Genomic DNA, 15,918 nt, shown 5'->3' with positions numbered 1-15,918 from the left:
TTCCGTTATGCTTGGTATGTGGGGAAAAGCTGTCCAACAGTGCCATGGTTCCAAGCAAACTTAAACACCATCTCCAAACAAAACATCAAAACAAGAACACCGACTATTTTATTCAACTTCATGAACAGACTAAGAAACAGGCAGCTGTAGTGAGGAAAACCACAAAGACGAAGGAGAGAGCTCTCAAAGCTAGCTACCAAGTTGCTGAACTCATTGCCAAATCAAAACAGGCGCACACGTGGTGGCAGAGACATTAATACTACCTGCCTGCAAAATCATTGTAAATGAGATGCTCGGCCCTGGCACTCTTAAAGAAATAGCCCAAGACCCTCTCTCAAATAATACAAATGCCAGATGTATTGATGACATGTCTGCAGACATTAAAAGGATCATTTTGGAAAGTTGCACGCCAGTGGAAAATTTGCATTGCAACTCGATGAATCTACGGATATCAGTGGACATGCGCAACTTTTGGCAAATGTGTGTTTTGTAGACGGAGACACCATCAGAGAAAACTTCCTGTTTTGCAAGGAATTGCCAGAAAGAACAACAGGAGAGGAAATTTTTCGAGTTGTATCAAAGTACCTTAAACAAGGAGGACTTAAGTGGCAAAACTGCATAAGTGTTTGCACTGATGGAGCAGCCGCCATGTTCGGGGGCACCAAAGGATTTGTAAGCAGAGTGAAAGAGCAACTTCCAGATGCTATTGCAACGCATTGTTTTCTGCACCGTGAGGCACTTGTTGCCAAGACACTACCAGCAGACCTAGCTCCTGTATTGGACGATGTTGTGCGCATGATAAACTTTGCGAAGACAAGACCTGTAAAAAGTCGCATTTTTGCATCATTGTGTGAGGAAATGGGAGCGGAGCATAAAGTGCTATTGCTGCATATGGAGGTCCGGTGGTTGTCCCGTGGCAAAGTTTTAGCCCGTGTGTTTTTGACAAATGAGAGGTGTGATGACGCTAAGTTGCTTTCAAGTGATGAGTGGTGTGCAAGACTAGCATATCTGGCGGATATATTTCAACATTTCAATGACCTGAACACACAGATGCAAGGCCAAAATGAAAACCTGCTCACAAGAGCAGATAAAATAAATGGATTTCCTTCAAAGGTGCAGATCTGGCACCAACACGTGGAAAGTGCCAACCTTCACATGTTCCCACACATCCGGAAATGGCAAGGTATCAACATTGCTGCACTGTGTGAGACAAGAGGCAAGCATTTGAAAACTCTTGAACAGAAGTTGTCATTTTATTTCCCTTCAGTTTCCACTGATTGCCTTGACTGGGTTAGGAACCCATATAGCTCAACCACAGCTGGAAAGGACATGACTTTGCAGGAGCAGGAGGAAATAACTGTACTGAAAGAAAATCGTGTTTTAAAGCTGAGCTTTGCTGATCTACCTTTGGACAGTTTTTGGCTGACTGCTACCAAGGAGTTCCCCATTCTGGCAAGCAGAGCTATTTCAGCCCTGCTCCCATTTTCCACAACCTACCTTTGGCTTTTCAAGCATGACTGCTATGAAAACTAAAAAAAGAGAGAGACTCCGAGCTGTTGAAGAAGATCTTCGTGTGTGTCTTTTTTCAATTCCTGCGTGTATATCAGCGTCGTGTTCAACTAAACAGCCCCAGGTTTCACACTGAGTAAGTAAATTGTGAGTAAATTGAAACTAGAAGATCATTATATTTCATTACATATACTTTTTTGTGACAATTTTGTTTGATGGTGCGCCATGAAATTTTTCTAATGTAAAATATGTGCCGGGCTCAAAAGAGGTTGGGAAACACTGTTCTAAACCACTGAACTTTGCCATGCAAAATCTTCCTCAAAGTAATTTTTAAAAAATCCTTTCACATCAGCTAACAGCAGAAACAAGACATTTCAGAATTGACAACTTGACGCTTTTCAAGGACAGAAAATGGGAGCCAATAAGCTAACCACGTTCCATACCTGCCAGTGACAAACTAGAAGGTGTGTTTTTTGTCACTCTTGAGCATTTGCTGTCCTGGGCTTGTTTAGCTATTGTGCTGTGCTGAGGAGTAAATGTCATTTTCCTAATTTAGCTGGCTGAGTCACGCTGAGTGATGGCTAATCTTGTCCCATTTACCCAGCTGTGACACTCTGAATAATGGCTGTCGTGTTTCTATGTAGCTTCTCGTCTAGCAGGATGGAGGCTGTCTTGTGTCTGTCAAGTTTTTTCTTAATCTGTCGTAGTGTTTTGTCTATTCACTTCTACCTAACCGATGCCTATACCATTTCTGTTTCCAGCGAGTGTGATGACATTCGTGGGTAGCAACTATTTGTCAGCATAACCGTTAACCCCCATTTGGATGGCTGCATTTAATTAATCTTGGATTTTAACCATAGTCTTCTACTGATGAAAAATTTATATCACAGCCTTTGATTATTTTCTTTGTAATTATTGAATGGCTACTCCCCTTTATTTTGGTTACATTTCACATGATACCTTCATTATATTTTGAACAACTGTAGTATTGCTTTTATTTTTCCAGCTATCTGGATCATTAAACAAGGTGTTGGGGCAGCTGGAATTTAATTATATGTATTTTTTTCAAAAGATAATCAAATATAGTGCTCTTTTGTCTAACCTCACGGAAAGAGAACATTAAAACATGACAAATTAAAGGAATACAATAAGTGACAAAATTAAGAAACTGGATGAAAAAAACAACAGAATTTCTCCAATTTTGAATGTATCCTCTCTGGCTGTCACATTCTTTTGCCATCCATCGACGTCTGATTCATTTAAATGAACTGTGGTGTCTTCTTACTAATATAAATGACAGAGTATATTTTCTTCACAGTTTCTTGATTTTATGCAAATTATTTTAAACTAGGAACAGTTGTATTTTTGGCATGAAAACCCTGGTGGAGCCACACAGATTTGGGGGAGAAATGCTGCAAAAGTTAGAAGAGAAGGTGCCATTTTGAGAAGTCAATTAGAAAAGGAGCCTGGGCAGACAAAGCGAGAAATGGACGAACAGTTAAAGAGCAGCACCTACAAGAACCACTACTCTGCTTAAATCCCTTTGCCTGAGTACATTGGTGAGTCATGGGAAAGATCCTGGCTTGGATTTTCTGACAAAGTTGGGGAAAGTAAGTGCAGTGATGTTGCCTCTGACCCCAAGAGTGCAGTGTGAGATGCAGCCAATGGTGTGAATGTGCAGGCAGTGAACAAGGCAGAGAAATAATGGTTGGAGTCACATGAAATGAACGGCGTTAAAGGGCAGCCGAAGAAGGAGACAACTGCCAGTAAATTTTGCATGAAAAAGCAAGGCAGAGACCTGGCATTTGACAATATATTAGATGATAAAATCATACAAAATGATTTTATTATCTTACCATACAGTAAAATTACTAAAGTGCAATATGAAAAAAATTGTCAACATCAAATACTCAACACTAAAATCAGAATCACAATTGGATATTGATACATTTCCAAAGTTTCCCACTTATTAAAGTGCTGAACTGTATTGTACATAAATAATTGACGTGATTCATGATAATGATGGTGACTATCACAAAAATAGCAAGATTGGAATGTTCACACCCTCTTTAAATTGCAACAAAAAAATTAGTGTTGGTTAACCTCCATGGCGTTAACCCTGAGTATCTCTTTGGGCTTGAAATTCTATTTAAAAATGGTTAAACCCAAGTGTCTCTCGGAATAAGCTATTATAATCCAATGTACGACATTTCACCTGAATAATCCATATTACTAACCAAGAATGGTAAACCGGATGGCATGGACGCAGGTACACGGTGATGGGACCATGAGACGTACTGCGCAGGTGCGTACAGCGTGCGTCTCATAAACCGCACGCGAAGTCGTATCCACCGCGCACGAAGGAGTCACGGCCCAAAAATGAAAGAGCTCAACTGACGTGAATGAGAAATGAAGCAACAACACACCCATAGCTAACGACTACCGACACAGCCACACAAAAAAGAGGACTCTTCGCTGCAGCCCAGATTCAAACAGAAGAGGCTACGGAGGCCCCACGGGTCCATAAAGTACGGAAGGCGCAGGCGTCACCGCCATATTGTGAGTGGCACTACTGCGGAGTGAAGGCACAGGCGTCACCGCCATATTGTGAGTGGCACTACTGCGGAGTGAAGTTAGGAATAATGTGCTGCTTGGGATTGTACAGACCGCTGAACGCTTTACACCGAATTCAAACACAATACACCTCAACGATACAAACACGAGCCCACCTAGATAACATCAATGAATGCAGGCGCCTACAACGCGCGTCTGAAACTGCGGAAGCAAAGCAGGCACGGGTTCAAAACGAACGAGCTCGACTGACGGATATACAAACACGAGCCCAGCTGGATAAAATCAATGAACGCAGGCACCTACAACGCACGTCTGAAATGCCGCAAGCGAAGCAGGCACGGCTCCAAGATGAACAAGCTTGACTAATGTATTTCAGGATACCCAACGCCGGGGGTAGGCGAGCGAATCGAGCAGGGGGCGGAGCCCCCCTTGTTCTCACTATTCTGTTGCCATCTAGCAGATAAAATAACATCATGTTGCAAAAAAAAATCTTACATTTTTTATTATGTGCTTTCCCACACTGTGGTAACTTACCAATATTCATGAGCGAGGCAGAGCCTTCAATCAAAGAACATAACGGCATGTAAACGAGAAGCTGTAGAACCAATTTTAGAACAAACTGAAACTGAACCATTAGTTGAATGAAGTAACAGTGATGACAATGTGAACTGGTTACCCAACATTGACATGGATAATGAAACTGATGCATACAGCACTGTATGACTGAGCATGGTGACTTTAAGCTGTGTAAAGCTCTAGTGGGGTGCAGTATCTGGCAAAAAAGGAGAAATGATTCCAATCAAGTGAAAGGACAAGAAAAATGTTAGCTCCCTAAGAATTGTTCACAACGCATCAGATATCAATGTTCATGTCGAGAAATGTGTAAGTCACTAAACCTTATGCTGTGGTAGTCTAACTTAACACAATTGGCAAAGTCCAGTGCAGTTCAGGCACTGACATTCTACTCTCTCATGAGCAAGCAACAGAAAAAATATGATAAGAAAGTGTGCAAAGAAACTGTCCCAATTGCAACGTTGGGCTGTGTGTTGGTGACTTTTTTAAAACATGTCACACAAAGGACATGTATTGAATCAGCATCAGCACAGCAGTGGAAACCAGACATACCTTCCCTACTGTAATTCTGTTGACATTTTGGTATTAACATTTTGTCTGTTTGAAAAAAAATACATTTTTGGCTCTTTTTCTGGGAGAAAACAACGTTAAGGAGGCTAAAAGGCTTCAAGCCCCAAAGGAAAACTGAAAAATTATGCACACATAAGCAAAAGTATGAAGAGGACAAAATAAGATCCAAGGGCATTGCACAGCACCCCAGATACAAGCTAGCAGCACCAGACACAAAGAAAATACTACATACTTCTAAAACAAATATTAGTCTAGATAAGAAATTGCAATCTAGATAAGAAATTTTCAGCTTGTTCTAAAATTTTAATGGTGCATTAAATTATCGATGGAGGTTTGCTACTTATTTAAGTTTGCACAGCATCTGCAGAGAGGATGGAGGTGACAGTGCTCCAACTGCCCTTAATGCATGGACATCACTGACCAAGAGTCTTTGCAGCCGTCCACTAATCTGTGCTGTAATCTAACCTGTCCAAGAATCTGTCCTATATCTAAGATTTATTATGCAAGGAAGATGAGACCTCATGTGGTATGTAGTGAGTTAATTAACAAAGTATACACATCCTCAGGGAAACCTGTCCAGCTTTATAGCATCAAAGGACTACATTAATTACATTATATTTTATTATTATCTGCCAATTTTGCAACATTTGTTTGTATTGTAAGAATGAAAGCCTACATCTATTTGGAAAATATTGGCATACAATATTTAAAGAAAAGTTGTATCAACAAAGCTGAGGTCAAGATGACCAGAGTCTTGCCTTTCCTGTTGATACTGACATGCTGTACTAATGATATATGAAACCTTGCAAATTTATATCAGGCAGCAGAGTTGCTTTTGTTTTGTTTGTTAAAAATAGACAAAACAAGTTTGAAATATGATCTTGCTTCCTGGAGGGCAGAGATAGTATTTTTATAGAAGACCCATTTAATAAAATATGAATAATGTTAGACTAAAATGAGAATGGATTGGTAAACTTTTTCATGATAAAAAAATCGGACGGTATGGAAGAAGAGTGGAATTGTTAATCCACAAAACAATTCCATTTGTACCCACTGACATAGTGTCAGAATCTGAAGTGTGATATACAGTATTATGGCGGTGGAGAAACCATATGAATCTAAATTAACTTTGGTCAACTTTTATGGACCAAATGTGGATGACAGAATGTCATGCTTTAAGTTACCTGCATTAGCTCTCAGCAGCATTTCTGCATTAATGGCCAGTGAGATATGCAGAGCCCCACTAGATGCTTCCCTCAGCAATTGAACTTACTATTAAATGTTTAAAAGAGCCCTCAACTTGGTCCCCTTAAGAATTTTATTTCAATGTGTTATCATATACTTAATGTAATAACTTACCTGGAAAAATATGCCTTTTCGCACTTTGTGAAATTGACCTTGTGAGGAGTTCTGCAAGTCTGTTTCCAATTGGGGGCCTAGACCAATTGGTCCTGCAGTGTTCTGTACACCCTTGGGTATGTGTAGGCCTTATTGACGGGGCTTGAAGGTCATCACCAGCATTAAAATGAGAGACGCCTGCTTTTTTTTTTGTTTTTTTTTATCTCACATTTGCACTTCCAGCTCAAACTTTTTTCAGTTGAAGACATGCTATCCCAAAGGTATGAAAAGTCCAGTACCTTTTGCTTCCTTAAAGGTAGCCACAGTAATTTGAAAATAAAGAAAGGAGATAAACATTAGGAATGGATCATTCACAAGACATTAAGCAGCATCTTGATTTTCACCCTCTGCTGAGGAGAGCCACACTTAATTTGAAAAAGGAAGGAAGCTTGTGTATGTTCCTTCTACTTTATGGGAAATAAATCCAGCAGTATGACGCTCCTGTTTCAAAGAAGCCCAGAATCCTGATGTGGAAAGAACAGCTAGGTCTGTAGAAATGTATTTTTTCAATTGTTTCTTGGTCTCATGCTGACCAGGAAACATCTGGCCTCACAGCATTAGCACCTCAAAATAGGTTTGTTGTGATCCAAATCTTGGACGTGGACTGCAGCATTCTGGGATCTTAAATAACCTCTCGAAGATGATGTTGATTGATACAACCTCTTTTACAAGGTGGCCATGAGACACCATTGCCAATAACATGTCTCCCAAAATGCTGCTATTCACATAAAACAACACTTTGAAAGATCCAGAATATTGAAACATAAATGCAAAATTGAACAAGAAATAAAACTTTTGAATTCTTTTATAGTTTGATTATATTCCCTTCCCATTGGTTTAGCCTCCATTTGAGGTGTTTTTTCCCAGGTTTTGTGACAGAGTTGTTTAAATGGGTATTTGCAAAAGAGTAGCCAAACTAACAAAACACAAAGACTAAAAAGTTATCAAAACCAAAAGGATTAAACAGAATCAAAACTTCAAAAAGACGGAATGTAAAATCAAACCTAATGAGCAAAAGAAATTGTATTAGAATCTTGATGTTTTTTTTTAATAATTGTCCACACCTGCAGAAGAAAAACTGTCAGAAACCCTGGCAACAATGAACATTTGCTATAAACATGCATTGTATTAGGTACAATAAATTAATACATCAAGAAACAAATACGCTCTGGAAGTCCTACATCAATCCAGAAGAAACAAGTAACAACAAAATGCAACAATTAATCCAAAAGTCAAAATGCAGAGTGGAAATTCAAAACCCAGTGGCAAAAACCAAAATACAAAGAAGTAAATAGAAGTTACAAAGTCTAAAATGTAATTAACTGAGCCCAAATTCACAATCTGGAATGCAAATGATTAATGCAAAATCCACAATTCAAAACCTGTGGTTGCACTGAACTTTTAAGAGTTCTCTGTGTTTAGCCTCTTTGTGGACCTGTTCTGGTGTTTTTAATTAATGAACATTATTTATTTGTAATTTTAAATGGAACTATTTATTCACCTGTTTTGGAACACCAAGCTACTGCCCGTATCTCTTCACTTCCTACTGGTTCATCCTCGGTACATGAACTACAAGATGCCCCATGGCTAGGTCTGTGGGTGGTGTGGGACATCACACATCAAAAATGGAAACCATCAAAATGACAAAAAAAAATTAAAACAAAATATTAAAATTACTTAATTCCCAACACACTAAGTGCAATAGACTAGCAATAGTTTTGATAACATACATTATAAACATGTCACATTGTCATAGGTCTCAGTTTTTCTGGATAGCTCTGCCATAACCTGTCCATTTCTTAGCGATTCATTAAATGGGATGTGCACTGACTTGGATATTTTTCTTATCTCTAACCCCTGACTTGTGATTTTCTGTCACTTTTCCTTTTGTCTCTATTGTGTAGGTTAGACTATGACTGTGACACCACATGTTGAACCTTTCAGATAAATAGCATTTATGCTACAATCAACTGAAACCCCATGACTACAGATAGGTGTTCTCCACTGAACTAATTATGTAACTTCTAAAACCAAATGGCTGCTCCACTGATGATTTAGATGTGTCATATTAACCTTCCTAGTGTTAAACCTAAGCGTTACTCAGGCTATGAAAACAGTACTAAATGCGATAGTCCAAATGTCACTTGGGCAACTTTATAGACACGTCTCATGTAAGCATTAGAGCAGAGTATTACTCGGGCTGTAAAAGTGCTAACAGCATTAGTCCCGAGCATTACTCAGGCAACAGTATAGGTGTGTCTTACATAACTGTCAGGCCCATGTGTTACCCGGGCAACAGTGTAGACACACTTTATCCTATTCTCATAATGGGGTCTCATAAGCAACATTTTTCAGAGGCCCAGGTTCTGCACGCACTTGACAGTGATATGAGTAGTGATGATGAGGAGCCTCTCATCAGCAATGAAAACAAAGTGAATCTGTCAGTGAAATTGAAACAGACAGTGATATTGAAAATTCACGTGGTGTTTATTATTATGAAGAATTACATATGACCAGCTCTGGTTTCCATTGGTATTTGAACTTTATGTTACAGACTAGTCCACCTTAGCACACTACTGCACATGATCACATATGCTCACCTACTGTATATGTACTTATTATGTACAAATTTATTATCCTGCTGCTGTAGCCGACTTTTATTTGTGCTATCCTGTGCCCGTGGACATTATTATACAACTTGGAATTTCAACTTGTGCAAATATCATGTTATTAATTATTAATTTTGAGTGTTTCAAAAATATTCAATATTTCTTCTTTTCATTTCTTCCCAAATAGAAGAGTAGAAACAACAGTGAGGCATGCATTTCTGGAAACAACCGAGAGACTTGCATTTTTCTTTTCTTACCAAATAAATGTAACATTTTGTTTTTCTTACTTCAATTTTGTGTGCCAAAGCTTCCAAAATGATGCTATAGTCAAGCAATTATGAAAACTGAATGTAAAATAAGTGGACAACTGTGTCAATGAACATCACCAAAGGTTTACCACACCACCAATTATTCACAATAAAAACAAACTGAAGTGCTTCAAAACACTTCAGCTCAACAAATCGTTCAGCAGAAGTGTGTCAAGAACCACTACTGGGGCTCCTTTATACCAACAGCAATATGTATGCATAATGCTTCACTGTGGCCATGACTGCCAAGTCAGAAGTTTTTCTTCTTTTTTTAATTCTGTGTGTGTGTTTTTGTATAAGGGGGTTGTTACAGTTTGTTATGATATTTCTATATTTCTTGAACTTCTGCAAAAAGCTAAATTGCCCCTTAGGATTAATAGTTATCCACTGTCAAATGGGGAGCACTTAGGGAGCATCTAGATGATTCTGTTGACATGACGCAACCAACCACACTGCCAGGGCAAAAACGATCACTAACCAACACTTCTCTTTTCCCTGCGAACCAGACGATGAGTCCCAGGATGGACCATGACGCCACTTCCAGTATAACTTTGGAAATTGTGCCTCTTCCACCCTGTGAGCTATTTAAAGAATGAAGGGAGCAGAAGATAGTGGCCATTAGGGCTGCACTTGCTTACTGTACAGGACTCCATGGCTGAGAAGATTGTTTCCGGGCAGAAAGTACACAGGACGTGAAATGTCCATCTTATCTCATATAATATTTCATTCCCACAATTAGATGGGGTTTGGGATCATTTCTCGCTCTCATTTACTAACAGAATTACAATATCTATCTATCTATCTATCTATCTATCTATCTATCTATCTATCTATCTATCTATCTATCTATCTATCTATCTATCTATCTATCTATCTATCTATCTATCTATCTATCTATCTATCTATCTATCATAAAACAAAAAGCAGACACCAAAAATGGGTTGGGGCACGCCCATGACCCCTTACAATGAAAATAAAAAAGGAAATCATCTTTTTACAAAGATCAAGTAGACATCTTTTCAGACAGGAGTCCTATAGTAAACTGACTCAAAGGTGGCCAAACTGCTAATCATATGGGTTCCAGGCAAGAAGACGCAGGTCCAGGAGGGCAGACAACGGAGGTGTAATGTCCGTCAATCTTCTGTTCTGTAGATTGAGGAAGAGAGAAGGCATTAACACACAGTGCCAACCTCTGGTAACTACCATTACCAGAGACCTTAAGCTGCCTCAGAAGCACCTGTGCTTGATACTGTCTATCTACTGTATCTGTCATGAATCACTTTCTCTATTTATACATGCTTTTCTTCACTCATTTATTAGCCTTTCTTTCCATTGCTGTCAATGTCATCTACCAAGCACATGCTGAGCTCATTGTATTGCTGATATTCATTTTAAATAGAAGAGTTTTGCTACCTTACTTAATTTCTTTCTAGGTATAGTTTGCCTTTTGTTGTGGGCAGTTCAGCATAGTGAACTCTGATGACATTCAAATGTGTCTAGTTATTTCACCTGTTTTTTTTATATGAAGAGCTGAAATATTGAGATGGCTCATTTAAAATAAATTATTAGCTCTGTTCTCCAGAGTTACAAATAAAATTTTATAATTGAATTAATCCTTTAATACACTGCCCTCATTTGGTTGGAAAATTCTAATCAGTTTAATGAGGCTTTAGCAAAACCAATATTTAATTTCAGCTTGTCATAATACATTTTCTGCTGTGTTTTTTTGTAATGGCCGTGTACACATTTGTCATAAATCAGTGCTTTGTTTTCATAAGTGTGGCTCCATGTGAAAGAGCACCCATTAAGCCTGAAATTAGAGAGTAAGAGAGAGCGCTACTGCCATCTAGTGATGTGAAATTGCCATTGCATCTCAGAGTAAGTGACTGCCTTAATGGAAAATGTTTTTGTATTAGAATACTAGACCGCTGGTATAAAACACTTTTATCAGAATTCATTTTAATCAGCATGTATTTGAAAAGTCAAGTACACAGCTTTATAGGTACATGACTTTTAAAAAGATAATAAATAATAAATAACTCTGTATTGAACTACTATTTTTGACACACATACCCTGAATGTTAGTTTTACATGTTAGTGTATATAGCATTTCAAATCACGTACAACTATAAAATATACCCATATGAATAACAATATAAAAGCGTTAGAAATGATTGCAATTACATTACAGTGTGACCAAAAGGGGGCCTTGCAGCACCTCAAACCCCAGAGATTTACGTAACAGTTACGTAACAGGGGTTTCGGGCCACAGAGAGTTAGAACTGAAGATTGTAAGCAATTTTTAGATTTATGTTAAGTTATCATTGGACACTGAGGTTTACAAGAGAACTGAGGAATGTAAGAATTCATTGTGAGTGAGTAAATTTGACATTCATCTAATTTTTTAGCCACTGTTAGATAAAAGATTAGTCATATATTTGTACCCAACAATGAGGTGCTATTTAAGAAATGTAACCCTGCTGTAAGCACTGTAAGCATTGATCCTTCCCATCCACCCTTATAACACCCCCAACAGACCCAAAATGGAAGAATAGCAAATTCCAGAAGGATCAATATACTTAACTTGCTTTTAACTGTAATAGTAACAATTTTGCTAGGAACAGGCCTATCAGCCCAGCATAACTCATCAACCCCTATTCAGTTAACCTCTGCAGAATTTCCTTAAATTTAGATTTGAAGACCCCTTAAGTATTTCTGTCTACCACACCAACTTATTCCATGTATCTATGCCTCTCAGTGTGGAGTTTTATGTCAGCTTTCATTTCTAAAATAACAACAATTAAAGAGAAGCCCAGTGGAACAGGATAATGTCGAATGGTGGTCTGTCGACTTAGGCCATGGTTCTGCTTTAGACAGGATCAGAAGGCATTTGCCCAGAAACAGCAGTGGTTTGACCTTCTGTCATCCATACATGAGCTTTCTGTCTCCCCTTTTATAATTTCAGGCCTATCTTTATTTGCATAATAACAAATGAATGTGGGTAAGTTTAACAAATATCTGCATGCTTCTCTTACTAACATTTGCTACGTCCTCTCCTTCTATAGGTTAGACTAAACAGGGGACCATTTCATACACAATCATAACCAGACAGAAAATACATATATAATTAATAAATACTCTGCCCACCATAGGCATAACTGTACCACTGTACTTGCAAATGCCGCCACTCCAAACTGTCTCTGTCAAGCTAAGAGTGACACTTGACTAGTTTGCTGATCGTGGCACTGTCAAGTGGTTATTAGATAGATAGATAGATAGATAGATAGATAGATAGATAGATAGATAGATAGATAGATAGATAGATAGATAGATAGATAGATAGATAGATAGATAGATAGATAGATAGATACTTTATTAGTGTTGATTGTTGAAATTCTCCAAAGTTTCTTTGCTGTATATTTTCATGGAAATCCACTGTGCACCCTGCTTAGTTGGCTGCAAGGCCAACTTGACATCTCAGAGGTGTAGCAGCAATGTGCTAAACTTTTACATAGTAAATGCACTTCACCTTACATTTTACATTGCTGCCTGATCTGCTTTGCGCACGTGTGATGTCACTACTTCATCTGTATGTGCATTAAAAAATATTTTTATTTGTGGGGTGTATTAATTGACAATAATGAGAAATCTGAGTACTGCCACCAAATACATAACACTGATTCCTGTAAACTCACTTACTTGCTGCCATGCGGTGTGGCTAATTTCTTAGCCAAATGTATGTACAATTAGCATAATTAGCCATGTGGTACATTGGCGATTTCAAACAAACCATAAAGGAGCCATCCCTTTCCCTCACTCTGTGTCAAAAAAACACACCAGACCCTGCATAATGATAATCATAATAATAATAATAATAATAATAATAATAATAATAATAATAATAAAAGAGTTATTACTATTTACATAGCAATACTACATATTTGATTCAAGAAAAAAGTGTGAAGCATCTGATAAATGGATCAGAAACAAAAAAGATGTTCCAGCTGTGTGGTCCTGCAATTACAAACAATGAAACAAGCCAGTCCCATGCCAGTGTTTTGTGGTATGGCCAATGTGCCATTTGTTGTTTTGAAGCATGGTGGTGCAGTGGTTAGCACTGCTTCCTCATAACTCTGATGACATTTTTGGAAACAATAATTGATTCAGTAGGGTTGGCAAGACAAGTGAATAACCCTCAAGAATGCTTCAAAAACCATTGCACCATTAAAATTCACTCAAAACTAGTACAGATCCTCCTTCCCTATTTACTTCAATACATTTGGCCAAGGTCCTGAACATTTCCTGAGATTTCTCTGTACCCATGGCTATTCAAACTCAGTGGGGTTTGCTCATGACTAGTAACGATATGCTACTAGTTGGTTAAACATGCAGGTAAGAATTTTGTTGTACTCTCTGCTCCTGAAAATAAGCTTGAACTTGACCGTGCATGTAAGGTCATTAGATTAGGCTCTCTCACACTGCAACGATGTACTGATTGCTAATTATTACTGATTGACAATAAAATGAAATGAATTAGTATTGATGCTTCCACCCTTTTCTCTGTAACATTACAACTTGTCAAATGACTGAAATTTTTAATCACACTCAATCATAAAGCATCACTTGATTAAGCATGTGTTGGACCAAAGTAGTTCAGCAATGAGCATTAGTCCCTTGTGAATGTAACCGCTGTACTTCTTAGCTGCTCCAACTGTGAAGATGTGTGCCTTTCATAGGTAATGTCTTAGAACTGTCAGACTTCACTGAATGACATCTCTCAGCCCTGTATCGTCAACTAAATTTAAAAGTCTGTAGTCTGATGCGATTAATTTTGCAATAAATAGCTGTACATTCATTTTTTGGCCTAGCATTAGAGGTTTTAACAGCGGCAGCTTGCATGTTTTTTTTTTAAGTGATAAGCCAAGGATGTTGTATTTCTGCAATATTTAAATTTGCCTGCACTAAGTTTGCAAGTATTGACTGTCTGGGAGAATTTTAAATCAAAAGCAACCATCACAGATTTAGTCTTTCTCAGCCATTGTTAATGGAATAGCTGGGATCAAACTTTAAGACCCCACCCCCCCAAAATGTTGTATGATCTGGTGAGGGTCCCCACTAATGTAAATCAAACACAATCAAGCAAAACATAATCTTAGATCATGCTAACTGTCACTGCTAACAGTAATCACACTGCATGATTCTGGATAATAGTAGACCTGTGAATCAAAGCAAATACTTGACTATAGAAGACTTTTGACACATACGTGACTAAATGTCACATGGTATCTCTGGGTTAGGGGTTTGCAGCCTTTTTTCTTGGCATACGACCTCCAGGAACTAAAATATTTTGAAGTATCCCCAGTTTTTTAAATTGTTAAATACTGAACTCTAACTAGGCATAACTAAAAGTGAAATTTCTTAACTCCCAGCCCTGCCGTAATATTGCATTTGTAGACTTTAACAATTGATTACAGAGAGTTTTTTGTGTGGTTATGTATGTCTTTTAGTTTTTCTTATGCACATCAAATACTTTTTTCATAGATTATTTTTAAATGTAAGAACAGGATCATGGTTTCATAAGGAATAAAATAGAAACCTTAAAATTTCCATACTTTTAATTTGCAAAAACATATACAGTTACATATGAATCCAGATCAAAAGAAGTAGAAACATAACTCAAGTTACATATAACTTCAGGTGAAAAAATTAGGAAAATAACTCAAAGTCAGTTGTGAAGGTTGAGTGTCTTTATGATTTATAGGGTCATTATTGTCCAAATCAATTTCCAGTTTTGATAACTTTAGGCACAGTTCTGTATCTAACTTCAGCCTGTTCCTATATTTACTTTGTAAGGAAGGATGAAGGTTACCAAACATTGGCGACTCTATCCAAAGCAAAAGTTTTCAGCTGATCATTAATATTAATAATACTAAAAAGACATGTATTTCATAATTATAAAAATTGTCTTCATTGTACTATATATTCTTCTGCCTTAGTCTGCCAATTTCTAAAATTGTTCATAAAACGCTGGTACAAAAAACAAGTTCGCCAAAATAAAATAAATTTGTAACATTGGCAGACTGGATTTGAGAGAGTAAGAGTTAGACAGACACACTGTGTTGACTACTCATGAAGTGGAGAGGGTGAGAAAGACACTCACCTGAGATGCTATCTGCTGCAAAAATCCACTGGTCTTGGTGTATGATTCCTGGGCTGTCTCCATCCTGTCAAGGACTGGCCATGGACTGTGTGAAAGCAAGAGCACGCTGAACCAATGTGACTCTGGAAGATTTTGATTTGGCAGAGGCAGTGGACATGGAAGAGGAGAATGGGTGTTGGGAGAGACAGAAGAGTAATCTCAGTGTAGGAGCACCATG

General features: G+C 38.0%; 1 protein-coding gene across 1 annotated transcript; it reads left to right on the top strand.

Annotated features, from left to right (window-relative positions):
• Nucleotides 1-595: 595 nt before the first annotated feature.
• Nucleotides 596-1,533, top strand: LOC127528317 (zinc finger BED domain-containing protein 5-like). The gene is made up of 2 exons (XM_051928753.1): nt 596-1,178; nt 1,296-1,533. Exons 1-2 carry the CDS (start codon nt 649-651, stop codon nt 1,531-1,533), a joined length of 768 nt encoding a protein of 255 aa, XP_051784713.1. The 5' UTR covers nt 596-648.
• Nucleotides 1,534-15,918: the final 14,385 nt, after the last annotated feature.

The sequence above is a fragment of the Erpetoichthys calabaricus genome, chromosome 6, assembly GCF_900747795.2.
Source record: "Erpetoichthys calabaricus chromosome 6, fErpCal1.3, whole genome shotgun sequence".
NCBI lineage: Eukaryota > Metazoa > Chordata > Cladistia > Polypteriformes > Polypteridae > Erpetoichthys > Erpetoichthys calabaricus.
The sequence above is the reverse complement of the archived record's forward strand: the minus strand, read 5'-3'. Positions and strand labels throughout refer to the sequence as shown.